At 55.8% G+C, this 24,214-nt stretch overlaps 6 protein-coding genes across 6 annotated transcripts; 2 read left to right on the forward strand and 4 right to left on the reverse strand.

The window, feature by feature from the left end:
* Positions 1–686: 686 nt before the first annotated feature.
* CAOG_02736 (hypothetical protein) lies at positions 687–2,878 on the reverse strand. Its single transcript, XM_004349436.2, has 2 exons — positions 2,850–2,878; positions 687–1,880 (listed from the first exon to the last, which is right to left on the reverse strand). The coding sequence occupies exon 2, from the start codon at positions 1,838–1,840 to the stop codon at positions 977–979; it is 864 nt and encodes a 287-aa protein (XP_004349486.1). The 5' UTR covers positions 1,841–1,880; positions 2,850–2,878; the 3' UTR covers positions 687–976.
* An 80-nt stretch (positions 2,879–2,958) lies between these two features.
* On the forward strand, positions 2,959–4,290 carry CAOG_02737 (hypothetical protein). The gene is made up of 2 exons (XM_004349437.2): positions 2,959–3,160; positions 3,266–4,290. The coding sequence occupies exons 1-2, from the start codon at positions 3,029–3,031 to the stop codon at positions 4,127–4,129; spliced, it is 996 nt and encodes a 331-aa protein (XP_004349487.1). The 5' UTR covers positions 2,959–3,028; the 3' UTR covers positions 4,130–4,290.
* A 142-nt stretch (positions 4,291–4,432) lies between these two features.
* On the reverse strand, positions 4,433–7,252 carry CAOG_02738 (ubiquitin family protein; the record flags this gene model as incomplete). The annotated part of the gene is made up of 7 exons (XM_004349438.2): positions 7,026–7,252; positions 5,981–6,348; positions 5,742–5,864; positions 5,488–5,646; positions 5,073–5,357; positions 4,815–4,975; positions 4,433–4,700 (listed from the first exon to the last, which is right to left on the reverse strand). The coding sequence occupies exons 1-7, from the start codon at positions 7,219–7,221 to the stop codon at positions 4,433–4,435; spliced, it is 1,560 nt and encodes a 519-aa protein (XP_004349488.1). The 5' UTR covers positions 7,222–7,252.
* A 27-nt stretch (positions 7,253–7,279) lies between these two features.
* On the reverse strand, positions 7,280–9,297 carry CAOG_02739 (hypothetical protein). Its single transcript, XM_004349439.2, has 2 exons — positions 7,970–9,297; positions 7,280–7,811 (listed from the first exon to the last, which is right to left on the reverse strand). The coding sequence occupies exons 1-2, from the start codon at positions 9,199–9,201 to the stop codon at positions 7,433–7,435; spliced, it is 1,611 nt and encodes a 536-aa protein (XP_004349489.1). The 5' UTR covers positions 9,202–9,297; the 3' UTR covers positions 7,280–7,432.
* Positions 9,298–9,489: 192 nt separating this feature from the next.
* Positions 9,490–15,315, forward strand: CAOG_02740 (hypothetical protein). Its single transcript, XM_004349440.2, has 3 exons — positions 9,490–9,557; positions 10,314–15,010; positions 15,126–15,315. Exons 2-3 carry the CDS (start codon positions 10,450–10,452, stop codon positions 15,176–15,178), a joined length of 4,614 nt encoding a protein of 1,537 aa, XP_004349490.1. The 5' UTR covers positions 9,490–9,557; positions 10,314–10,449; the 3' UTR covers positions 15,179–15,315.
* A 291-nt stretch (positions 15,316–15,606) lies between these two features.
* CAOG_02741 (hypothetical protein) lies at positions 15,607–22,557 on the reverse strand (the record flags this gene model as incomplete). Its single annotated transcript, XM_004349441.1, has 1 exon — positions 15,607–22,557. The coding sequence occupies one exon, from the start codon at positions 22,555–22,557 to the stop codon at positions 15,607–15,609; it is 6,951 nt and encodes a 2,316-aa protein (XP_004349491.1).
* Positions 22,558–24,214: the final 1,657 nt, after the last annotated feature.

The raw sequence follows: 24,214 nt of genomic DNA on the forward strand, positions 1-24,214 counted from the left end.
GGTTTTTCCCCCCTTTTTCCCCTTTTTTTTTGTAAAAGAAACCCCCCCAAACATTTTTTTCCCCTCCATAGGGGTTTTTGGGCAAATTCCCGGGAAACCCTTAAACCAAGGGAAAGGCCTTTTTTCCCCGTTTTACTTTCGGTGTTTCCCAGGGTTTTTTTTTTTTTTTTTTTTTTTTTTTTTTTTTTTTTTTTTTTTTTTTTTTTTTTTTTTTTTTTTTTTTTTTTTTTTTTTGCTTTACATGCATCCAATAAACTGTACATGCAGGCACTTACTTTAGTTCACAACTAGTATTGCCCGTTTCCCTGAGCGCAGTGATTCCCGCCTCGGTCAAGAAGTTATCCTCCAAGCTGTTGTTGCCGGTGAAGTTGTCGGTGAGGTCGTGAGAATGTAGCACAAGTCGAACGACATCCAAAGAGTCGTGATGCACAACCTACCGAATGGATGCCAGCGTCTTGTTCACCTTGAGCGCCTCGGCGATTGCCTGAGCGCCAGTATCGCCAATCTGATTTGCCCACAGACTCAGAGCAGTCTGCTCCGTTCACGCCGACATAGGCGGCGTCAAACAAGGCCAAAATAGTGCTTGAATATGCATCATCAACCCAAAAACATTGTCAATGCAAATAAAAGGAAAACACTTCCATCGATATTAAGAAAAAGAAATTGGACCTCAGAAGCAGCGCAAGTGTTTGTGACCAAAAATATATTGTCATGAAACCGAAACACAGGGGCAAGAGCCGAAGAGCCGGAACAACACCTTTCTTTTTTAAAATGTGTGAGAGAGAGCAGGCAAAATAAAAAAAAAGAAAAGCATGATATGAGGGGACGGGGATTGGGGGGGGGGGAAAGGGACACTAACAGGGACGAAAACAAACAATCGCTCCTGAAGGGGGACAGCACGAGCAAAGTGAAAAAAGACCCAGCAAGAACTCAAGATCTTTCCACATCACTCAGTGGTCACACGCCAAATGGCACTTTAGGCGGTGGCGGTGGCAGCGGCAGCGGGGCCGGCAGAGTCGGTCTTGAGGGCACGCTTGACGGTGATGGTGCGGTCCTCGACGGTCTTGCCCTGGACGGCGGCAAGAGCGCGGTCGGCCTCAGCCTCAGAGTTCAGCTCGACAAAGCCATAGCCCTTGGAGCGGCCCTCGCGGCGGCCGGGGACGACGTAGGCGCGGGCAACCTCAAAGCCGGCAAAGGTGTCGGTCTTGAGCTGGTTGTCGGTGACGGTGAAGGGGAGGTTGCCGACAAACAGGAGGGTCTTGGACTCCTCGCGAGGGGCAGAGGGGTCGACGGGGGCACGGGGAGTGCGGGCGGGGCGGGCAGCGCGAGGAGCACGGGGGCGACGCTCACCAGCGGGGGCGGCAGCAGCGGGAGCAGCGGCGACAGGGGCGGCACCGGTCAGAGGGGCAGCGCCCTCAGCACGGGGAGCGCGGGGAGCGCGGGGGCCGCGGTTGAAGCGACCACGGCGAGCACCGCCAGCAGCAGCGCCGCGGGCAGCAGCGTCGCCGGTAGCGGGGGCGGCAGCAGCAGCGGCAGCGCCGGCGGTGGCAGCGGGGGCAGTGGTGGCACGCTCCTTCTTGACCGAGATCTCGACGTTGACGGGGCGGCCCTCAATCTCCTTCTTGTTCCAGGCGTCGACAGCGGCCTTGGCAGCAGCCTCAGTGCGGAACTCGACAAAGCCGTAGCCCATCGAGCGGACGCCGCGACGGATGACCTTGGCGTCAATCAGGTCGGCGTTGCCGGGGAAGAGGTTCTTGAGCGTCTCCTCGGTGGTGCCGAACGGGATGTTGCCAAAGAAGACGTTGAAGGTGGTGGGGGCAGCAGCAGCGGTCTCAGCCATGTTTGCAAGGTGTTGTTTGAATTTGGGGGGATTTGGATATCTGTGGGGGTTTGAAAGCAAGGAGAGAAAGAGAGAGAGAGAGATAGAAGGTGAGAAACATTGTGTTGAATCGCGTGTGTGCTGATTGCACTGGAGGGCGAAATTGCTTGGGAGGTTGAAGCGAGTGAGAAAGTGGTTTGAATTGCATTATTAAAAAAAAAAAAAAAACCCGGGTTTGCGTTCCTCGTTCAATCGCGCACAACCCGAGTGAGTGAAGGAGCGTCAGCAAGCACCGTGGGGCCGATCGATGAGAAGAAGACGCAACAGACACTCTCGGCGACGCAATGAGAAGCAAAAACCACTTTGTTAAAAAAAAAAAAAAAACCAATGTAAAAAATGAAAAAATTAACAAAAAAACCAAAAGCCGCCAATATCAAGTCATGCTGTCATGCTGGTCATTGTCGATGTCGTCGCAACAGAGCATGACGGCGTTGATCTCTACCCATGCATTGTTGCAAGAAACGAGCCGATGAGGCGGACGCGTCAATGTGGCGCAATTTCGCAGCCAAGACAATGTCGTTGCCCTGTCCCCACTGCCCCCCTGCCGCTTCCCCGCCTTCGATCGCGAGTCACGACGCTCAATCTGCAGCAGCACACCGCGAACAGTCCCCACCCTGGCGGTCAGCAGGTCGGGCGGAGGCGCTGGCGCTGACAGAGCAACCCGTTCAAAAATAATTCACTGATTCAGCGTTTTTTCTCGGCTGCTTTTTGCTACAGTGGAAGCCATACGAACGCAAAAAAGGGGGACGATTTTCTTGCCCAGGTGTGAACACTTTTCGTATGACCCAGCTAAATTGCTACTGATTGGGGTCAATCCCCTCCGACTTCGCTTTTCGCCCCAAAGCTCGCGCGCTTCGCCACCTCCACTCGTGCCACTTTGCACCGCGCCCCCTGGGCCATCCCTGCGTCCGGCGTCCCCGCTCGCGCTGCAATCCGTCGTGGTACAACTTTCAACATCGGATTTGCGTACGTTTCGGAATACGCCAACTCCAGATTGGGACGAGCGCTCCTTGCGCAAAAAGGCGCATCACTTTTTTGATTTTCATTTCAGTTTTTTTTTTTTTTTTTTCAGATTTTTGATTTTTTTTTATTTAATTTTTTGTAATTTCTGATTCGCTTTGAACCAAAATTTCATTCCACTCACCAGTGATGCTGCTGCTCGGAGCGGGGTCTGGAAACCTGACCGATCTGCGACCATGGCCACGGATATCACCCGTCACCATTGAGTTTCTTGACCGCACTGCGGGCCGCGACAAGCTGTACAGAACGCTGCAGTACGCGGTACGTTCAGATTTGACCTGTCAAGATGGATGGAGCAGCGCTACCGACATTAGAAAAAAACAAACAAAATCTGACGGGCCAAAGCAATGACATGACAACGTACAGACGCGACTTGTGCAGTGGGCTGCGAGCGAAGACGTCGTGCTGCGTTTGCACCAAGCCGGGTGGATTCAGAAGCGGAACGATGACGCTCAGCACGGCAAGCTCGCTCCTGCTGCTGCTCGTCAACCGTCGCATCCCGGAGAGGCAAGCGAAACATCATCGTCTGCGACCAAGATGGGGTCTGAGTCGTCGGCAAGCGGCCGCGGTCGTCAGCAACCTGCCAACGGATCAAGATTGGCGCCGTCGTCGTCCGCCTCCGCCGCCGCCTCAGCCGCCAGCAGCAGTGGTCCAAACACGACGACCACGGCTCTCGCGCCGGCACCTCATCGCACAACACCCTGGGACGACAGCACAGAGAGGTGGCGATTGCGTGTCATCCAGGCGGCCAAGCAGCTCGAGCAGTCCGTCTCGCAGGGTCGGCGGTTGTTCCGATTGCTCAAGGTGCTCAACATGTACCAGGTCTTTGTGAGCTACAGCGACCAGAAGCCGCTCGTGTTTGTGCTCAAGCAGCTACGCACGCTGATCTATGCCGCGTACTTTGTCCTGGATAACATTGTCTGGGCGTCCTCGTCGGGCCTGTACACGTTGGCGCCCGAGAAGCGCGTTCGGATTGGATCGCTCTCGTCCGAAACCTGGCTCATCACGACCGTGCTCAGCTTTGTGATTGACCTCATCACGCACCAGACCACTGTTGATTCGTTGCTCCGCCATCTGGCCGACTTTCCGATGGCGTTTACGCTGGTTCGCGGCATTCGGCTGGGCGACGGTTGGATTGGCGTGCTAGGCCTGATTTCCTCGCTTGCTGGATGCCACGCAGAAGTCACGAAAGCGCGTCGCGATCTCTCATCACGAAAGCTGTCGCGATGAAAACGGGTTGTGTGTCTGAGCCTGCAATTTTCGTTTGTCAAACAGTCTCACGTTATCAAACTTGACGATTGTTTTAATTTTAATCTGTAAAGTCCTGTAAAGCGCGCAACAACGCAGTACTGCTGGTCAAACGAATATGACCTTGATGACAGTAAAGCCTAGTAAAGCACACACACGCACACACACACGCACACACACGCACACACACGCACACACACGCACACACACGCACACACGCACACACACACGCACACATACAATATCAAAAAAAGTACAGGAGTTTTTTTTTTTTTTTTTTTTTTTTTACTGGTTCAGCAGGCGCTCAATAGCAGCGTTGACGTTGCCCTGAGACAATGTGAGTGCTCGAATGTTCGTCTCCTCGTCGTAAAAGCCCATGTCTTGGAGTTGCTGAAGCTGCACCCGGAAACGCTCAGCCGGGGGCTGTGCTGGAGTCGTAGTTGCCCCACCCGTCGGCGCACCGCCAGCATTGCCCAGGCCAAAGTCGCCAAAGCCACCAAAGCCGCCGCCGCCGAGTCCGCCAAGCCCGCCAAGACCACCCATCTCGTTCATGCTACAAAAATGACAACCACAAAGAATGAGAATGCAAAGTTTTCCGTCACGCAAGAAAACACACACTCTCTCCAAACGACAAAAGTCGTCCAAAAAGAAAAAAAAAACCACTTACTTGGGGAGCAACCCTACTTGAGCCAATTGGCCCATCGCTTGCTGCATCTGAATCATTGCACGAAGGGTGTTGGGATCTGTCATTCGTCGCAGCGTTTCAGGATTGGCCAGCATGGCCTGCATTTGCGGGTTGTTTTGGAGCAGCGGGTTGTTTTGCGTCATCTGGTTGGAGCAGATAAAAATTGAGAAGCGTGAGCGAGCATGAAATGGGCTGACGTCACCACGCACGAGAACAAACGAAATGCAGCACAGCTCTTACGGTTGCAATAAAGTTGGGATCAGCCATCGTTGCTTGTAGGCTCGCCTGGACCTGGGGGTCTTGCAGCATTGCCAGCATCATGTCTTGGCCGCCAGCGCCGCCAAGTCCAGCCAAGCCGCCAAGGTCGCCGAAGGGATTGGCACCCATCATGGCAGGATTTGGAATCCGGCCACGAGCGCCGGCATTCGCTGTCGGTTGCGTGTTCCACGGGTTTGGCAACGGCGCCGGTGTGCCATCGGGATTCGTTGCGGGGATGGCGGGTTGTGGCGTTTGTGTTTGATTTTGCTGCACAGAGAAAAGGCAAGAGATGGGGGAACACAATCGAACTCAGCGACAATCGCACTCTAAAAAACCAACCAAAAAAAAAACCAACCTCCTGCACATCCCCACGTGTCTCCGGCACAGGATTACTTACTTGTTCACCAAGAGCTTCCTGCATGGGCTCCTGGTACTGCGCGTACATTCTCCGGAGAGCATCAAAGCCGCCGGGCATTGCCTCAATGTTGTTCATTGCGCGATCGCTGTTTCGCATCATCTCTTGCATTGCTGCTGGGTTGCGCATCATGTCCATGGACTGCAAATGGGGAAGCAAAGCGCCAGAATCAGCGAAACAGATGAGTTGGATGAAGCCAGCGCCAAACCCGCAACAGTAAAAAAAATCTCGCTCACCTGCCGCATCACGGACGGGTCGTTCAGCATGTGGCCGAGCTCGGGGTTGCGTTCAATAAGGTCACGAACTTGCGGGTTGGCCATCATCATGGTTCGCATGAGCTCGGGGTTGTTCATCATTGCCTGGAATAGCAACAACAACAATAACAACAACAACAACAAAGCAAAAAACAAAACCAGAGATTCGGATGTGAGCTCCAGTGCGGCCACTTGCCACTCGTCGGCCCATGGCCGCTTACCTGGACTTGTGGCGAGTTAATCATGTTGCGCATCATCTCGGGGTTGTTGGCCATCATTTCCTGCATTTGTTGGTGCATGCCGTCGAACGCACCGCCATTGCCCAGCCCCATGCCGCCGACCCCACCAAGCGCACCCGCGCCACCGAGGCCAAAGATGCCAGCATTGATTGCATTGGCTGCCGCAGCCGAGGGCTGGCGAGCGCCTGCAGTAGCAGCGGGCTGCGCGTTGGATGCTGGCGTGGCCGGGGTTGTCGGCGCCGGAGCCGCAGCAGGAGCCGCCGCGCCAGCCGGCGATGATGGAGCAGCACCACCAGCCGCAGCCGGAGCCGCGCTCTTGACGAGGTGAATGGAGTGGCCGTCCTTGATACCTGGGTCAGAAAGAAGAAAAGAAAAAAAAATCAGTGACGTGATTTTCCCGGCTCTATGCAAAGGGATGAGGCGCACGTCCGTGATGGTCGCGTTTTTTTTTTTTGCATGATCTCGCTTGAGGTGTAGCGTGGTGAATGATGTGCCACAGCGCGCGAGTCAGTGTGAGTGAGTGAGTGAGTGAGTGAGCGTGAGAGTGCTGGAACACACAGGGATCAAGTGCAGATGGCGCTGGCCTCCTCACGTCACCAGCAGCAACCACAGTCATCACACTCGATGCCACAACAGCAGCTGCTGCTGCCTGTGCAGAGTCGCTCCAAAAGTTCGTTCTCAAATCTCACTCAAATCTCACTGAGAAGGACGACGGAAACAAAAAAAAAAAAAAAAAAAAAAAAAGTTTCGCGATTTCTTGCTTTTTTGGCTGATTTAGCATTGAGGTGAGGCCTGTTGGGGGTTTCCAGGTACGGTGGACGTCAGCGTTGGGGAGGGGGTGGAGCAGGAGTGGAACTGCACTCGCTCTGCTGCTCTGCTGGAAGAACACGAACGACCGCCGTGGGGGAGAGAGAAACAAGCGAAACAAACGAAAAAAGCGGAGCGAAAGTGAAGGAAATGGTAGGCGGCGAAGGCGGATGGGAGAGGGAGGGTATCGAAATTGGTCGGTCTAGAAAGCGCTTCTAACCATAGGATGCAACCGTGTCCTCGTCCTTGAGAATCCGGCCAGAGTAAATCAGGCGGATTTGGCTGGGCTCGAGCGAGACCTGCGGGGCGACCTCCTGCTTGACCTTGAGGATGGTGTGTGTTGCTGGATCGTCCACCGTCACGGTGATTTTAGAGCCAGTCGACGCCTTGATCGTCACAGTGACTGGGCCTGACATTGTGAGTTGTTGTACTGAATCAAAAAATTTGAGACTGATCTGGGACTTCGAACAGAAGTAAATGGTCGCATTGGATTATGATGCATGTATTGGGTAACGGGATGGGGGTCGAGGAGCGCTGCAGATTGATTTGGTCGTCATACTGTTTCAAAAAGTCAACCAAATTCGCTTGCCAATTGAACTCGTTCAACTCGGAAGGAAATTGCACGCGTCATTGCTGTCGCGCAGAGAGGGAAGCACGACCGAGCAGAAGCAAAACCCACAGCGCGAGAATCGGCTGCGGGGGCTCTGGAGACGGAGCGACGGCGGACGGTGGAGTCTCACTTCTGGCCGTTCGCTGAAGAACAGCGTGGTTGATTAATCGCGGCCAGTAGTTGCCAATCTGCTGCATGGCGGCGGTGGCGTACTGACGGAGATGGTGCTCCTGCTGTGTTGCGACGAGCAGGGTGAGGTTTTTCGATGCAAAGTACAGCAGAGTCGCGGCGACAAAGCGGTGGAAAATTGGCGCCCATGACGCTGGCAACCGCCGCGAGATGATGCCGAGAATTCTTGTCAAGATGCGAGCCGCTACGGGGATGTTGACGGCATACCTGCAAAAACAACAAACAGACAAAACAAACAAACAAACAAACAGACAAACATCAAATCAATTCCAGAGATTCCAGAGCGCGCCTTCCAAGCAAAAAAGCGACAACACCAACCAAAAGATGCACCGCCCCTCCCCCTTTCTCCCAGAACTAACACGCACCATCCGAGAAGCGCTCCAAACCAGTGCAGCGACGAGTGCAGCGACTTGGGACGCTCTCTGGTCTCGTAGTACACGGCCATCTCGATCGCAGCACCCACACTCTTGAACAAGAGCACGTCCAGGCCAGAGTGCAAACGGCCCCAGTCGTTGGCATCGCCAAAGGCACCTTCAAAAAAGCCGCTGCCGCGTGCAAACGAGTCGGATGCCGAGCGAGGTATCGGGACGCGCGGGGATTGCAGGACAATCACGTGCCGGAAGACATGCTGGAGGTTTCGCGTGTACGTCGGGTCGGGGGATGACCCAACAAGCACCACTACGACCGGGCACAGCTTGCTGTCGACGAGCCGCGCGAGTTCCATGTCGTGCTGCGAAAGGAAGGGCCGTGCCGCGGACACAAACAGCCAGCAACAATGGATGGCACCCTCTGCTGTCTTTGAGGCGTCGCTTGAGAGCTGCCCGATCAGGGGACCGATCAATGAGGGATGTGGCAGATCCGGGGCATTGACAATGTGAAAGCCCAGGCTATGCGATCGCCGTATCCGGAACTGACCATCCTCTGGCCCGTCGGTCAACGGATCGACCTCCAATTTGAGGCTGACAGAGCTCGTGTAGACTGTGCAGTCGTGCGCCACGGCGTGCCGGCGGACTTGGTCTGCGATCTGCTGCTGCTGCTCTTCACCGCTCGGTGCTTGACGTGTACTGCTTGATAAGGACGAGTTGCACGACGCGAACGCAGCTACCGAGACCAAGTTGTGCTGCACGAGACGAGCGAGCAGCAGCTCGGCCTTGGACGATGGTGCAAGTTCTGGTGCTTCGGACGGGGACACGGCTGTTGTGCTCTGCTTGGGGATGATGGCAGCGGCCACTGCATCAACGAGGGATGTTCGTGCCTGCTGTTGCTTGTCCCGCGTTGAGGTGGCGCGGGTCTCGTTCGATGACGGCTCGGGCAGTGGGACGGGCCATTCGCGTGCAGCGTACAGCGCGCGGATGTGCTGCTCGCGTTCGGCAGCAGACACGCCGCCGGCGACGGCCGCCGTCTCGGGAAGGTTTGACGCTGCCAGCAGGAGTGATGGGGCAGCAGGCTGCTGCTGCTGCTGCAGCTGCTGCAGTGGTTGGCTTGCTCGACCGGGTGAGGCGGATGGCAAAACAGCCGGTCCAGTGTAGCTCACTGCCAGGATGTTTATGCGGCGGTCCAAGCCAATGTGCTGGAACGCAGCAGCGAGATGCTCCATGAGGCGTGCGGTGAGGGAGTGAGGGAGGGAGGGTTAGGGGGTGGGTGACGAACTAGGGTTTTCAGCACAGCAGCACAGCAATTGAGACTTGGAAACGGATGGACTGAGACAGGACGAATATGTAAGGAAATTGTCAGGAGTACCGGACGTAAGCATGCATCGGGGACGGACGTGTAGGAAGTGATGCTCGATAGCTGATCTCTTGCAACACCGGCTCCCAGCTAATGTTGTTCTCTGTCTTTCAATGCATTTCCATCTCCATCTCCATTTTCCATTCCCCATTTTCCATTTCCATTTTCCATTTATTCAAGCTCACTCTTTCTTCTCTTTCTTTTTTTCGTTTTTCTGCGTTGAAGGCAAGCCACGCTCTTTCTCCAATCCCGTTTCCCGCCAACCCTAACCCTTCCGCCCCTTCCCCTTCCCCTCCCCCCCCCACCCGGCTCTCCTCTCAGGGTTTGGCTTTCTTGTTGTTTTGATACTCCAATCGCTGATGTTTTCACGCAATGCATTCAAACACGTTCGATTGCTTTGTTTTCTTTTGTTTCCGTGGCGGCTTCGTTGAAAAAAAGCGCGATGATGACGCGAAGCTCGCTTTTTCGATTTTTATTATTATTATTTGTATGGACTTTGCATTGATTTCGGCCTTTTTTTTTTTTTTTTTTTTTTTTTTTTGATTCAAGAAGAATCAAAGCAGCGTTGAGAGCTGTCACTTTGCAACCCCACGCAAACGCAACGGACGCCTTCCTGCAATGCAATGGAATGGAGAGTGAAGTGCAGATGAAGGGCAGATTGGGGAGAGGGAGCGGACCAGCGCCTGCAGTTCGTGATCGCCGTGCTCTCTCTTTTCTTTTTTTTTTTTTTCATTTGCTTCCTTCTGTTCCTTCACCCCACCCCACCATGCGACATCCATCTGTCTATCAACGGCTTACTTTTACACACACCCCCCAATTCCATTTGGCCGCACGGACGAAGCGACTGGGGCCTCTCTCTCTCTCCTTCTCTCTCTCTCTCCTTCTGTCTCTCTCCTTCCTCCCTCCCCCCCTCTCTCCCCTCTCTCCTTCACTCTCAAAACTCACTCGCTGTATTGTGTGTCGATTCAACTCTTTTCACAGGAACCCTTCCTTGCTCTCGTCACAGGCCTGATCCGTCCTTCCGCCCCACATTGAATTTGAAGGTCCCCTCCCTTGACCTCCCTTCCCCGTTAACCTCCCTTCTTCCTTTCGGTGACAAGCAAGTAATACCCGGAGCATGGCCATGGCGATGGATAACAACTCCTCCTCGAACACAAGCGGGCTGTTCCTAGGGGCATCACAGGCAGAGTATCTCGCCCTGCTCGCCCAGCACCAGCAGCAGCAGCAGAGTGATCTGTTTGGCATGGAGAGCACCGGCATCGTGGACGACGCTGCCTCGTTTGGCTTTGAGTACGCCTCGACCTCGGAGCACGATGCCGCCATGAATGCAGACTTGCCGCAGCTGCAGCAGTTGCAGCAGCAAGATTTCCACAGCCAACCCGACATGCTGTTCTCACCTCACATGCAGCCGGTGGCCTTTGACGCGCTCAGCATGCCCGTCATGCCGGGCAAGTTTGACGACCAGTTCCTGATGGAGGCGCTGCACGAGCCGCTGACCAGTCCTCACACGGCCCAGCAAGTTCAAGACGCCAAAGTGACGTTCGACAGCCGCGGTCTCTGGCCGCCGGTGGTTGTCGCCGAAAAGGAACAGTTCCAATTCCGCATCCGTGTCTGCCCAGAGTGGGTGGCTTGGCAAAGCTTGTCAGACACACACTTCATTGTCGCGCAGCTGCGCAGCAACGACCGCGAGCTGCAGCCATTCTGGTCTGCCCGCGCCGACGAGAATGGCTGGGTCGAGTTTACTCACGTGTCTGTGCCCAACCAAAACGTCGCTCGCTGTCTCTGGAACTTTTTCTTCTACCGCAGCAGCTTGGTTGAGCCGATCGAGTACACCCCTCCAAAGCTCCCAGAGCTCCGCAATCCCTATCACATCAACCCGCCTGCCATCAAAGTGTTTGCTTCACGCCTTCGCGCAGAGTCCCGTTCCAGCCCAAAAGGCGAGGCCTTTGCCTTCCCGCAAAGCGGCCCTGCCTTTGGAGCATTTGTCTCGTCAACGCAAATGAATGCCGGCCTGCGCGGCGCGGCAATGCCGAGCATGATGGCCGAGCCACGATGGGTGCGTCTTGTCGCCCGCCCCGACGCTGACACGCAGTTCAAGCTGTGCCGGCACGCCGAGCAGCGCGACCTGCACGAGAAGCCGCATCTGCTTGCATTCGGCTGGCACGGCACCGCCACCTGCTCGCCCATTCACCAGCGCAACGGCCAGGTCTTGTTCTGGGACGAAACCCACGTCGATGTGGTTGCCCCCATCTGGAACAAGGCAGAGCGCGTGCATGTGACACCAGAGTACACGCTGGGCTCTGTCACCTCCGTTCCACGCGTTGGCTTTGATTTCACCTTCTACGAGCCCATTGTGAACGTCAACGACGAGCTGGGGCTTGTGTTGCTCGAAGACTTTCGCAGCCGGACTGGCACTGGGCGCGACTCGTTCGGTGATAGCCGTGGCTTTGGGTTTGGCTCTTCTGGCGGCAGCCAGGACTATGGTCAGAGCATGAATTTTGGCGGGTACGGCAGCGGCGGCGGCTTTGGCGGCATGATGTATCAAACTGCTGGTACCACCACCACCACCGCCACCCCTGCTGCTGCTGCTGCTGCTGCTGCTGCTGCGCCTTCGTCGGATGCCGGCCCGTCGGGCAAGTCAATCGCACTCGATGCTGTCGAGAGCAAGGATTCCAAGACCGACGAACCTGTCGATCGTAATGCACAGGTCACGGCTGGCGACTACGAGCGCGATCGCGGCCATGCTGGCGGTGCCTCGCGAGGTGATGCTTCCCGCGGCAACAATGATGCTGGCAACCACTCCAACCCCAATTCGTTCAACGACAACACCCGCGATGGATCGAGCAACCGCAACAACGGCAGCACCAACAATAACAGCAGTGGCAACAACAGCAGCAACAACAACAACAGCGGAAACAACAACAACAACAACCGCCCCGACCGCTCTCGACCAATCAATCCCAATGCGTGCGACAGTACCGGCTTTGCTCCTTTGCACTACGCTGCGTCTCTTGGACGCGACGATGACTGCCGGCTGCTTGTGACAACCTTTGGCGCCAACCCGAATGTCATTGACCGAAACGGATTCACTCCGTTGCACTGGGCCGTGATGAACAACCGAGGCAGCACTGTTCGCGTCCTCATCGAGGAGTTGCATGCCGCTCTCTCGATTGTCGACAAGCGTTGCATGAATCCATTCTACCTTGCCGTTGAGAATGGCAACGTTGAGCTGGCCAACTATCTTGCCTGTGTTGCCTCGACTCTGCCAGAAGCCGAGGCAGCAATGGTGCTCAACTCGCCCGGTATTGACGGCAACGCGCCGCTGCTGAAGGCTGCCATGAACGGTTACCGGGAGATGCTGACCTACTTTGTCTCCCTTGCCAATGTTGACGTGTCTGTCACTGACGACAAGCAGCAGAACGTCGTCCATCTGACGTGCATCTTGCAGCGAACCGATTGCCTCGATGTTCTGCTCGAGGACGACCGCACTCGATCGCTGGTCAATATGGGCGATGCCATGGGCACCACGCCGCTCCACTGGGCCTCCCACCTGGGAAATCTGACAATCCTGACCCGCCTCTTCTCTGCCGGCGCCCAGCTTGATGTCGTCGACGCGTCTGGGCACTGGGCGCTCGAAGTGTGTCACGATGCCCAGGTCGCACAATGGCTTCGTGAGCATGCACCTGTCGGCCTGCCAATTCCAGACGATTCGAGCAGATACAACTCGAGCGGCTACGACTCTTGGGACGAAGAGGACGAGGATGAGGATGACGAGGACGCGGATGATGTCGAACTTGGCGGACATCCTCAGCAGCAGCAACAGCAGCAGCAACAGCAACTACAACAGCTACAACACCAGGTTGCTGTAGCTCCGCTTGCTGACGGTAACGCGCCTTCTCTCACACACCAACTCGCGCCAGCTCACCGACAGACGGCGGCTCAGCTTGTTGCAGATCACCCACGTGAGCAACTCGATCGGACAAGCGCAACAGCAGCGCACAGTGATCCCACCGCCGGAGATGTTTTCGCCGCCATTCAGCTGTCACCCAGCGAAATCAAGAAGCGTTCGGAGGCGCTCAACGAGAAACTCGAGCTCGCGAGTCGTCCCCAATCCCTTTTGTCCACGATTTTGCAACAGAAGGATCCGCGCATGTTCATCAACACCACTTCGATGGTGGTGGCTGCTCCCATGCTGATCGACTCCGAGATGCCGGAAGACGCCGTTCGCGCTCTCACAACCCCCGCCGCCAGCCACTCGCGCGCTGCTGCCGCCGCAGCCGTTCCTCCTGTCATCATCTTTCCGCCACAATTGGCTGACAAGCCGCTAAACCCCAGCGTTGCACGATCGGCGCTATTCGACGTCCTCGCCGAGAACTCGAGCATTGCGCTCGTTGTCGGTGGTCGCATTGGCTCGGGCAAGTCTTGCTTGCTGAACAATGTTGCAGGAATCAACTGGACAAAGGAAGGGACCTCTGGTCTGGCGACGACGCGCGGCAGCCAAGTGCTGACCTTGCGGCAAGGCACTAAGAAAATCCACATGCTCGATACGGAAGGCATTGATTTCACGGCTGCAAGCGGCCTTGGAGCGCGCCGCTCCGAAGTCTGGCACATGCTGTCTGGCCTTCTCAGTGACCGAGAGCTGCCCAACCCCGTCATGTGGTACTGTGTGTCTCCTACCGATGTGTTGGACGAGCACGAGAAGCGTTTAATCCATTCGTACCGCATCATCATGCCTGTTTTGTTTGTCGTCACTCGCGGTGGCTCGGATGAGGCTCTCGCGAAACGCTCTCAGCTTCTCCAAGCGCAAGATTATCGCCAGGCGGATGTTGTCATGGTCAATTCGCGCGCTCGTCCCGCGACCCTGCCGCTGTCGTCTGCCGCTTCGCCACAGTCGTCGTCGGCATCGACGCCAATGTCCCCTGCCACCCCGCGCTCCCCTCATTCTCAGCGTGCCGGTGGTGCGTCTTCCACTGCCAGCCAAAGCCCCGGTAGTCGAACGAGCGGCCAAGGATTTTTGGCTTCTCCGTTCGTCCCAAACACTCTGGTCACCTTGTCGTCCAGTCCGCAGGACGCCAGTCCTTCTTTGGCATCGCGAACCATCCCAGAGTCTGGTCTGGAGGATCTCGCCGAGGCCACCGTGCTGGCGCTGACAGGACCCACCTTGTCACGCACCTTTGCTCAATCAGAGCTGGGCATCTTCCAACGTGCGCTTGGCATTGTCGCTGGCGCCGCGGCAGTCACGGCTGCCAACGTTGTCGCCACTAGCCCCGCCCATGAGGTCCAAGACACCATGTCGGTATTCTCAGCCCAGGCGAGCATGATGCTGGCAATCGCCAGAGTCTTCCTCGTGCCTTCGGCCAACGAAGCGGCGATTGCTGATGCCCGCTCGATGCTCTCCACTCTCCTCGGGGGTGCTTGGTCGCCCAACATTCCGACAAGCGCCATTGATGTCGCCCGCAAGATTCCAGGCCTTGAAGGTGCTGCGGGTCCCATGCCTGTCCGCTCTTCCTTCACCATGACGGCAGCTTTGGGAATTGCCGTCATCATGTCCGTACGCGCTTCCATCCATGCGGGTCTGCCGACCCGCTTTGACAAGGATCTTGCTGCGAGCACGGCTGGCGTGTTCTTCCCGCTTGTTCGCATGGGAGCCGACAAATTGGCATCGTTGCTTTCGAAAGGTACGCGGTTTGTTTGAAGCTGTTTTTGGCTGTCGGTGTATTGACACTCGCTCACACTGACAAACACGACTATTTTGTTTCCCCCACCCACCCCAACCTCTCCTCACTTTTGCAGCGGCTGCAAATCCCGGCCAAGTGGAAAAGGACTTGCAAAATCTGTCCTTTTGAGCGACTGTCTCTGTCTTAGTTTGTTTTGCTTGTTATTTCTTATTGTTTATCTTGTTATGTCTGCTCGTTGTAAAGACACATGCTTTTTTGCCTTTAAAAATTGCCTTTGTATTGTTCAACATGGATTTTCAATCATCAACGAAGTGCAGCCATGGATCGACAAACACCCAAGCGTGACGAAAAGAAGAAAAAAAAAACAAAGAGCGACAGACGAGATAAAAGAGGTTGAACACAACGAACAATGACTAAGGGAGGACAAATCCATCAGCACAAATAACAACCATGCGACATGCGAATCACATAGATCACAACTACGCAAAATATGAAAGAGAGAGAAAGAGCACACAAAAAGTAAAGAAGACAAGGAGAAAAATGAGAGCAAGCCCGTCGGCGCCAAGGAACTGTCGACAAGGCTGGTGATTGCCACTTTAGAGCTGGCATTGAGGAAGAGCAGTGTTGCGCAACTGATCAACCAGAGTTGCGGACGGCGAAGCCGGAGCTTCCTTGACAAGCTCGGCGGAGGCAGGGATGGTCAGGAAGGCGCGAAGGTTGACGTGGAGAGCGGCAATTTCGCGAAGAGTGGCGCGAGCCGAGGTGGCAGAGACGTCAAGTGCATCTGCTTGCTCGTTGAGCGCTTCCTCAAGACCGTTGACAAGCTCGTTGATGGCAGAAATCTTGGTACGGATGATGGCCATATCCGAGCCAAATCGGCCGACAAAGCGCTCGAGCTCTTGCTGCTCGTTTTGCTGAATCTGGGAGGCCGAGAGGTCAATCTCACTAACAAGGTTGGCAAGCTGCTGGGTGAGGTCGGCGACAGTGGCAGCAACGATGGCAGGAAGATCAGCGACCTTGGAGGAGGCTTGCATGAGCTCGGCAACAGCAAGGTTGCGAACAGAGCCGACCGAGACGCTCAACTCGAGAACAACCTCGTCAAGCGACGCGGCAAGCTGGCCAGCACGGGCAGAGATCTTACGATCGAGGGCAGCGAGAGAGTCGGTGCGCGCCATCTTGAGTTCCTGGGCAACGCCAGACAGCCAGTTCTTCATCGAATCGCGCTCAGTCATGTCCAGAGCCACCTGAGTAGTGTTCAGCTGAACACGAGTGAGCGACTTGGTGAAGGCAGCAATCGAGGCCTGCAGGCGTTCAGTGTACTGATCGAGGACCGAGGCGCACGACTGCATTGTCTCGTACTTTGCGGCAGACCAGGCCTCACCGAAAGCGGCGAAGGTCTCGCGCTCAAGAGGAGTCAGCAACTCGACAGTGCGACGGCGGCGGCTGGAAACAAGCTCGCGCATGATAGCAAGGACGCGCTCACCAGCAAAGGCCTCAGTGAACTGAGCGACAGCACCGTTGGAGATGGTGTTAATCTTTGAGAGGAAGGTCTGGACGGCAACAACACGGGCAACCTCGTTGGCGCCGCTCGAGATCAGAGATTCCGAGGCAGCGGTGGCAGCAATGCTGGCCTCAGCAGAGACTTGGGTGAGGATGCGCTTGGACGACTCGGCGACGGCATCGCGATGGGCAGCAATGCTGCTCTCCAGCTCGGCAATAAGCTCGCTCACGTGAGGTGCCTGAGTGGGGTCAAGAGCAGCCAGCTTGTTGCGAAGCTCAGTCTCGGTGGCGTCAACCATGGTGACAAACTCGCCAGCGCCAATATCAGCAGCCTGGAGAACGAGAAGGAGCGAAGCGTGAGCCTGCTCGATGGCACCATCAAGACCAACCTGGCCTTCAATCAAAGCAAGGCGGGCACCGAGAGCAGAGATGGTCGACTGGTGCTGGGCAAGACGCTCGGTGGTCGAGGCGGCGTTCGCAGTGGCAGTGCGGGTGCGGACGTTCGACATGACAGACTCGAGACGAGTCAGGCGGCCTTGGATGTCAGCAAGAGCTTGAGCAAGCACCGACTGGAGCGCGTCAGCAGTGTCGTCACGAAGAACAGCTTCAGCCTGGCTCAAGACAAGCGCAAGAGGAGCGACAGAGCGGTCGAAAGCAGCAGCAGCCGCGGCACGGAGGCCAGCAGCACTCTGCGTCATGCGATCGGCGGTGACGAGGCCAGCCGAAATGACGTCGAGATTGGTGTCAATCCAGTCCTGCTCGTGAAGGAAGGCGGCCTCAGCCTGTGCAAGAGCAGACTCGAGCGAGGCAAGGCGCTCGCGTTGCTGAGGAAGCTTGGCAATCAGAGTCGAGAGCAGGTCGGCAGCAGCGGCAAGGCGCTGGAAGGACTCGGACTGGGAGGTGAACGAGGCAAGCTTGGAGTCTTCGACGCGCTTGAGCAACGATTGGATGCGAACACGGACCATCTTGTTGTCAGCAGACGCTTCAAAGTTGGCGAGAAGGGCAGAGAGCTGCTCACGCTGGGAAGTCAGACGGTCGGCAGTAGAGCCAACAAGAGGAAGAGCAGCGACAATGTTGGCAGCGGAAGCGTCGCGACGGGCAATGCCGAGGATGGCCTTCAGGTCGTTGATGGCAACAGCGACGGCAGCAACCGAGGTGGCAATATCGGACTCGAAAGTGTCCAGAGCCGCGTACTCGTCGATAAGACCGTAGATGATGTCAGCGGCGTCGCGGGTGCAGTTGTCGCAAGGATCGCAGCGGAAGAGGTTGCTGCCGAGGGCGATTTGCTCGTAGCCAAGCAGACATTCGCGGCAGGTCGGGCCAGTGTAGCCGTTGGCAGAGTCGCAGTCGCAAGTGTAGTTGCCAACAAAGCCAGGAGCAACCGTGGTGCAGGTATCGTTGTGGACGTCACCCTCCGTGCCAGGGACGACACGGGCAATCGAGTGGCCATTGCAGTCGCACTGGAAGCACTTGAGCGACTCGCCAGAGCCGTCGAGAATAAAACCAGTGCCGATGGTGCCGGGAGTGTCAAGACGAGTCGGGTCGCCATAGTAGCCAACCTCGCAGACCTCGCAGTTGGGACCGGTCGAATGACCGAGGCAGGCCTCGCAGATCAGGTTGCTGGGGTTGCCAGCAGAGTAGTCGCAGTTGTCCATCATGCTCGATTCGTCAATGTTGCCGTTGCAAATACACTCGTTGCAAGTGTCGAAGGACAAGCAGTCGCCAAGACCGCTGCCGCCAACACCAGGGATGAGGCATTGCGTGGGCTGGCCAAAGTAGGCATCCTGGTTGCACGAGTCGCAAGTGCGGCCCTCGTACACAACGCCCGATGCAATAATGTTGAAGAAGCCGCCGGGAATGGAGCGAGGGCAGCTGCACAGAATGGCGCTCTGGGGATCAGCAGCAGCGTCGATCGTGTTGACACTGTGGTCGAGAATGCAGGACTGGGCGCCGCCACTGACGCCGCCAATGCTGTTGTCAAAGAGACATTGCTGGAAGGTGCCAATCTCGGTTTCGGTCAGCAGGTCAAACTTGCTAGGCGCGGAATGGTAGCACTTGCAAGGGGTGCAGGGAATGCCTTCGGAGGGGTTGCCAAAGAAGCCATTCTGGCAGGACGCGCAACGGTGGCTCTCAGCGTTCGAAAGGCCACATTGGGAGCAAACACCAGTGTTCGCACCGCACATGGTGTTGGAGCCAAAGCACTGCTCAGAGCAGGGGCGGCAAATGTCTTCAAGGGTGTCCTCAGAGCACTTTCCATTGACAAAGTTGCAAGCGCCGCAGACATCATCGGCAGCAGCAAAGCCGGCGCTCGTCAGCTGACGGAAGTAACCGGGAACGCAGGTGTCGCACTCACCAAGAGGACCGTTGAGAGTGTGGTTGCCGCAGCTGCGGCAAAGACCAGTGTTGGGGTTGCAGATGCCAAAGCCGGTGGTGGTGCTGCTGGGATAAGCGTGGCCGTGGCAGTTGCAAGCCTGGCAGCCTTGCTCGCGGTTGCGCTTGTTGCCCTCGGGAGTGTCATAATCGGGGTAGATGGTGTTGCGCTTGTAGTTGGTGAAGCAGTCGCCGCAGCTGACACCGGTGGTGTTGTCGCGGCAGTTGGTGCAAGTACCGATGGCACTGCAAGTTTCAGAGTGAGTCCAGCACGAGCAAGCGAAGCAAGCGCCGTAGACACCAGAGCCGAAGGGGTTTTGGTAGTTTTCCTCGCAGAACTCGCAATTGTTGCCGGTGGTGTGGGAAGAAGGCGCGCAGTCGCAAATACCGCCAACTTCGTCGCAAGTTTCACCACCACCGATGATGATGGCAGCATGGTGGTTGCAGTTGCAAGATTGGCAGCCGTAGGTCAGGTCAACACCGCCGCAGACGCCACTAACAATCGGGGTCAAGCACGGGCGGTAGAAGGTGGGGTTGCAGTGCTCGCAGTGAGTGCCGTTGGTTTGGTCAGCGCAAGGTTGCGGGTTGCCGTCGAAATCAGTCATGCAGTCGCCGCCAAGCGCGTTGCACTCGTTGTCAACATAGTCCTTGTGGGTGTTGCACTGGCAGGCCGTGCAGCTCACGCCGTCTTCAGCGGTACCAGTGGCACTCCAGAAACCAACAATGCAAGACTGGCACTGGTCACCTTCAGAGTTGGAGGAGGGATCGCACGAGCAGACACCGCCATCAGGGTTGCAAAGACCGGGACCAATGCCGTGACCGTTGCAGTCGCATGCAATGCAACCATCAGACAGGTCGATGGAGCCATCGGGACGGAAGGGACGGAAGAAACCTTCAAGGCAGAGCTCGCAGTTGTGGCCAGTGGTGTTGTCTTGGCAGGGGTCGCCAACCTGGTCGCAGTTGCCGCCGGTAACGTCGCAAGTGTCGGGGGAGCCCTTGTGGCCGTTGCAGAAGCAGGGCTCGCATGTCTCGCCATCGACACCGTTACCAGTGCTCGAAAAGTAGTTGGGGAGACAGCTCTCGCAGTGAGCGCCAGTCACACCATCAGCAGCGTTGCACGAGCAACCGCAGCCATCGCCTTCGCATTGGTCAAAGCCGCCAACTTGGGGCAAAGTGGAGTGGCCATTGCAATCGCAGCGAGTCAAGCAGCCAGCGATGTGGCACTGCTCGTAAGCGTAGGCAGCGGGGGAGCAGGCAGGAATGTCACGGCAGTAAGTAGCGTCACAGGTCTCGCAGTGGTCACCGTGCACATTGTGGCTGGCCGCGCAATCGCACACACCAGAATCGGCGTCGCAGACACGGATTGCGAAATTGTTCGTCACCTCAGCGTTAGAGTGTCCAAAGCAGGTGCAAGGGTCGCACGGGCCACCGTTTGCAAAGAACTTTTGGAAGACCGCCCGCGAAAGGTCGCGAACGGGCACGCCAGGGACAATCAAGCCCGAAAAAGTGCCATGCTCGTAGACGAGCGATTCGATTTCGGAAGCGTCGATCTCGGCAAGGGAGGGACCGTCGCAGGCAAAAACGCCATCGACCATTTCGGCAGAGTCGTAAGAGCACGAGTTGACGGCAAAGTCGGGAGAGTTGCGCTTGTTGGTGAAGGCAGTGTTGCTGCAGACGCCGCAATCAGAGCCGCTGGTCAGGTGGCCGCAAGAATCGCAGCTGCCATCAGCAATGTCGCAGGATGCCGAGTGGCCGTTGCAGAGGCAGGTGCCGAGGGCAACAACTTCGGTGATTTCAAAAACGCGAAGAGCAGCGGGGAGACGACGAGTGGAATCCTCGATACCGTCAAAGACAAGGGAAACGTAGCGAATGCCAGCGTTGCCAAGTTGGGAGTCGCGCAGATAGCTGAGCACCTCAAAGGTGATCTCGCAGGGTTGGTCACGCTGACCCAGACCAGTGCAAGCAGCGGCAAAGTCGTCGCTGATAGAGTCAGTGGCATCGACCCAAGCACCAGAGGCGGAGGCAACCCACAGCTCAAGACGGGACTTGAGCGACGAGCTGGCATCAGCGTGGCGAGGCTGAGTAGCAAGGGACTCGGCCACGGGATACGGGAGCGGGTAGTGGGGCAGGGTGACGTAGAGCTCCTTGAGGGCAAACTCGCCACCAAGGTCGAAAACGAGCTTGCGGTAGGTGGGCGAGTTGGCAGCCTCCGAGCAAGCAAGAACAGACTGAAGACCAATGGTAGCCCAGGGCTGGTACTCGGCGCAACGCTCGGCAGACCAGGTTTCATCCACGTCGACGTTCTCGGCAAAACCAGAGCCGATGTGGTACTCGCTGTCGGCAAGCACGACGGGGCCAACCAGACTGAAGGTAAGGGTGCGGGTATCAAGGAGGCCCGGGCTGGTGACGAGCATAAATGCGCTTGACAGTGATCGGTAGATCAGCTGGCGGTTGGTGCAGGTTTGACGGAAGGTGGTCGCGACTCCGTTAATGTTGTCAGTGTTGCTACCCGAAACGCTGGCTTGCCAAACAATGTTGCAGCTGGACGAATCAATAGTGGCATCGTTGAGCTTGGGGCCGGCCGAGCGAACAGCGGTCAAAGTGGCGCCGTTGCCAGCCAAGAAGAAGCCCTCATTCGTGAGGATCAAACCACGGCCTTGGGCGGAGGTGGCAGTCAGAGCGGAGATGCCATGGGTCAAAAGGTCGGAAGCAGTCGAGCCGGTCAGGGCGTTGTTCAGGTAGGTGGCGACGTCAGCGCTGAGCAGGAAGTCGTTGGCGGTGGCACCGTTGACATCACGGGCAACAACCAGCAGGGTTTGCGAGCCAGCGGTGAATGTGCTTCCAAAGAAGTCCGAAATGACGTACAGCTTGCCAGTGGTCGGAGCAAACGCGTTCAAGTGAGCGTCGAGGAGAGCAACCACGGCATCAAGCTCGCTCTGGCTGGCGATGCTGGCGCCAGTCAAAGTGACAAAGACGCCGCCAAAGCGGTGGTCAAAGGCAGTACGCGAGTCGTAGGTGGTAGTAGTACCAATGACAACGTCGCCGCTGGCAGACAGGACTTGAGACATGTAGTTCAAGGCGGTGAGCACAGTCGCGGTGAGGGCGCGGCGACGCAATTCGCGGAAACCCTGAGCGTCGAAAACTTGAACGCCGTTGGCTTTGGTCATGGTCAGGATGTTAAACTCGGCGGGCTGCAGCAGCGTAGACGTGGGAACGTCCGCGTAGAAGCTAGCCGAAGACACGAGCAAGGTTGCGCCGGTCGAGCTGGCGAGCGACACAACGTATGTGAGATTGTTGGCCTTCTCGTCAACGGTCGCAGACAGAGTAGCAGTCACGGTGCCACTGGTGCCAGAGACATCAGGAGTGACGATAAGATTGGTAATCTCAAATTCGTTGTCGGCTGTGCTGCTACCAGACGTCCGAGCCGGCATGTCGGGGAAACCACGGTTGGCATAAGTCACCAGAATGCTGCAGCATCCGTCAGCGAGGAGATCGGAGCCAGTGTAGGTGAAGGAAACGGGAAGCACGACCTTTCCGTGAATGGAGGAGGAGACCACGGTGGGAATCGTAGAGACCAGGGTCGCGGATTGACCTTGAACGCTTGTAGCCAAGGCAAGCAACGCCACCAAAGCAAAGAGGCCCGACCAGCCAGCAAACGCTGGGCTGCGCGGCGACATGGAGGAGAAAGAAAGAAAAGGGAGAGAGAGAAAAAGAAAAGCCTACCAAATGGATCATCAAAAAACACAACAAAAAATTAGCGAACAGGATAATACACAGGCAGACAAAAGATCCAATCTTTTGGAATAGCATCCAGAGTCCAAAAAGCAACAAACACGACAACACATCAATGGTTTTGATTTCGTATTTTTGTTCTCAAAGGGGGGAAAAACTTTCAAAAGAAAAAAACGAAACAAAAAAAAAACTCGAAAAAAAACTCGAAAAATATCCCAACCCCACACAATGCTCGAGTTTTTTTTTCTTTTTTTCTTTCGTTTTTTTTTTTTTCGAACAAACTCACGATTTTTGAAAGAGGTTTGCAATGACAAAAAAAAAAAAAAAAAAGGCGCGCTTTCGCAATACTAATGCTTTTTTTTTTTTCATGGCTTCGAGCGACTGCTCTTCAGGGAGCAACACTTTACGGTCACACTGGGCGCTCCGCACCACCAGCCTCGGCCGCAGCAGGCAGAACGCCATCAGGCAACACCAGCCGGCACAACGGCCGCGCGTCAAGAGAACAGCTGGGAGCCGAGAACCAGTTGAAAGCGATATTCTCAAAAAAAAAAAAAAAAAAAAGGAGAACGGTTCGTTAGATTTCATTTTGGTTGTTTGCTGCTGCTGCGCGCGTGGACCAAGCCCAAAGAGGATGCGTGCTACAATGGTGATTGAAATCAAGGCGCAGTGCCTGTGGTTGGCTGAAGGCGGACAAGGCACAGGGAAGGCGATCTGATGGCAGCCGTGATGGTGGATGGAGCACATTGTTTTTTCAATTATTTGATTTTTTTTTCTCTTGGTTCTTCTTGCTCCCTCAAGGCTTTTTGTGCCCTTGCTTCTGCAGCCCTGTGCCTGCCCCTGCCAGGAAATCGCTCCACAGCCATGCAGCCACGTCGCCCGTCAAAATCCGAGCCGCCCATCGCTGCATCCAACGCAAAAAAACGGACGACACAAAAGAACACGAAAAAAAAAAAACTTTTTCATCAAAAATTTTTGCTGCTCACAAAGAAAGTAGAAGAAAAAAAAATGGCTCAAGTCCATTTTCAAATCGGGAAACTTTCACGCCCTTCCTGAAAATCAAAAAGGTTTTTTAAAAAACTTGATTTCGCTTTTTCGCTGGGGACGCATTGGAGTCATTTTGGCAAGTGGGGGTTCAGAGAGCGATCTAGTGTCCAATTCACTTGGGAGCAACCAAAACGCTCAGCGAGAGAGCATGTCGACAAAGTACCAACCAGCCCTTTGGACTCTCGCGAGGGGTCAGTTGGTCGTCACACGCAACGTCAGGGCGCGGATGCACAAAAAAAAAAAAAAAAAAAAAAAAAAAAAAAAAAAAAAAAAAAAAAAAATGTGCGAAGACAGCGCTGTGCGTTAGATCGCATTCCATATCATGAGAAACACAACGAGGAGAAAGGCAAGCGAGAATGTGCGTCTGTGACTGGCAGCGATGTGTCGTTGCCAAACAGAAGCGAACCAGCTGGGCTATGACACGAGGTGGAAGTTAACTCGGGCACCAATGGATCACCACCATCAATCAAGGCAGGGGGAGTCAGGGAACAAAAGCCATCATCCAATTCTCACAAACATGCTCATGTTCGTTCAGACGACCAAACTTGCAAAAATTAG

Source organism: Capsaspora owczarzaki (assembly GCF_000151315.2).
Source record: "Capsaspora owczarzaki ATCC 30864 unplaced genomic scaffold supercont2.3, whole genome shotgun sequence".
Lineage (NCBI taxonomy): Eukaryota > Filasterea > Ministeriida > Capsasporidae > Capsaspora > Capsaspora owczarzaki.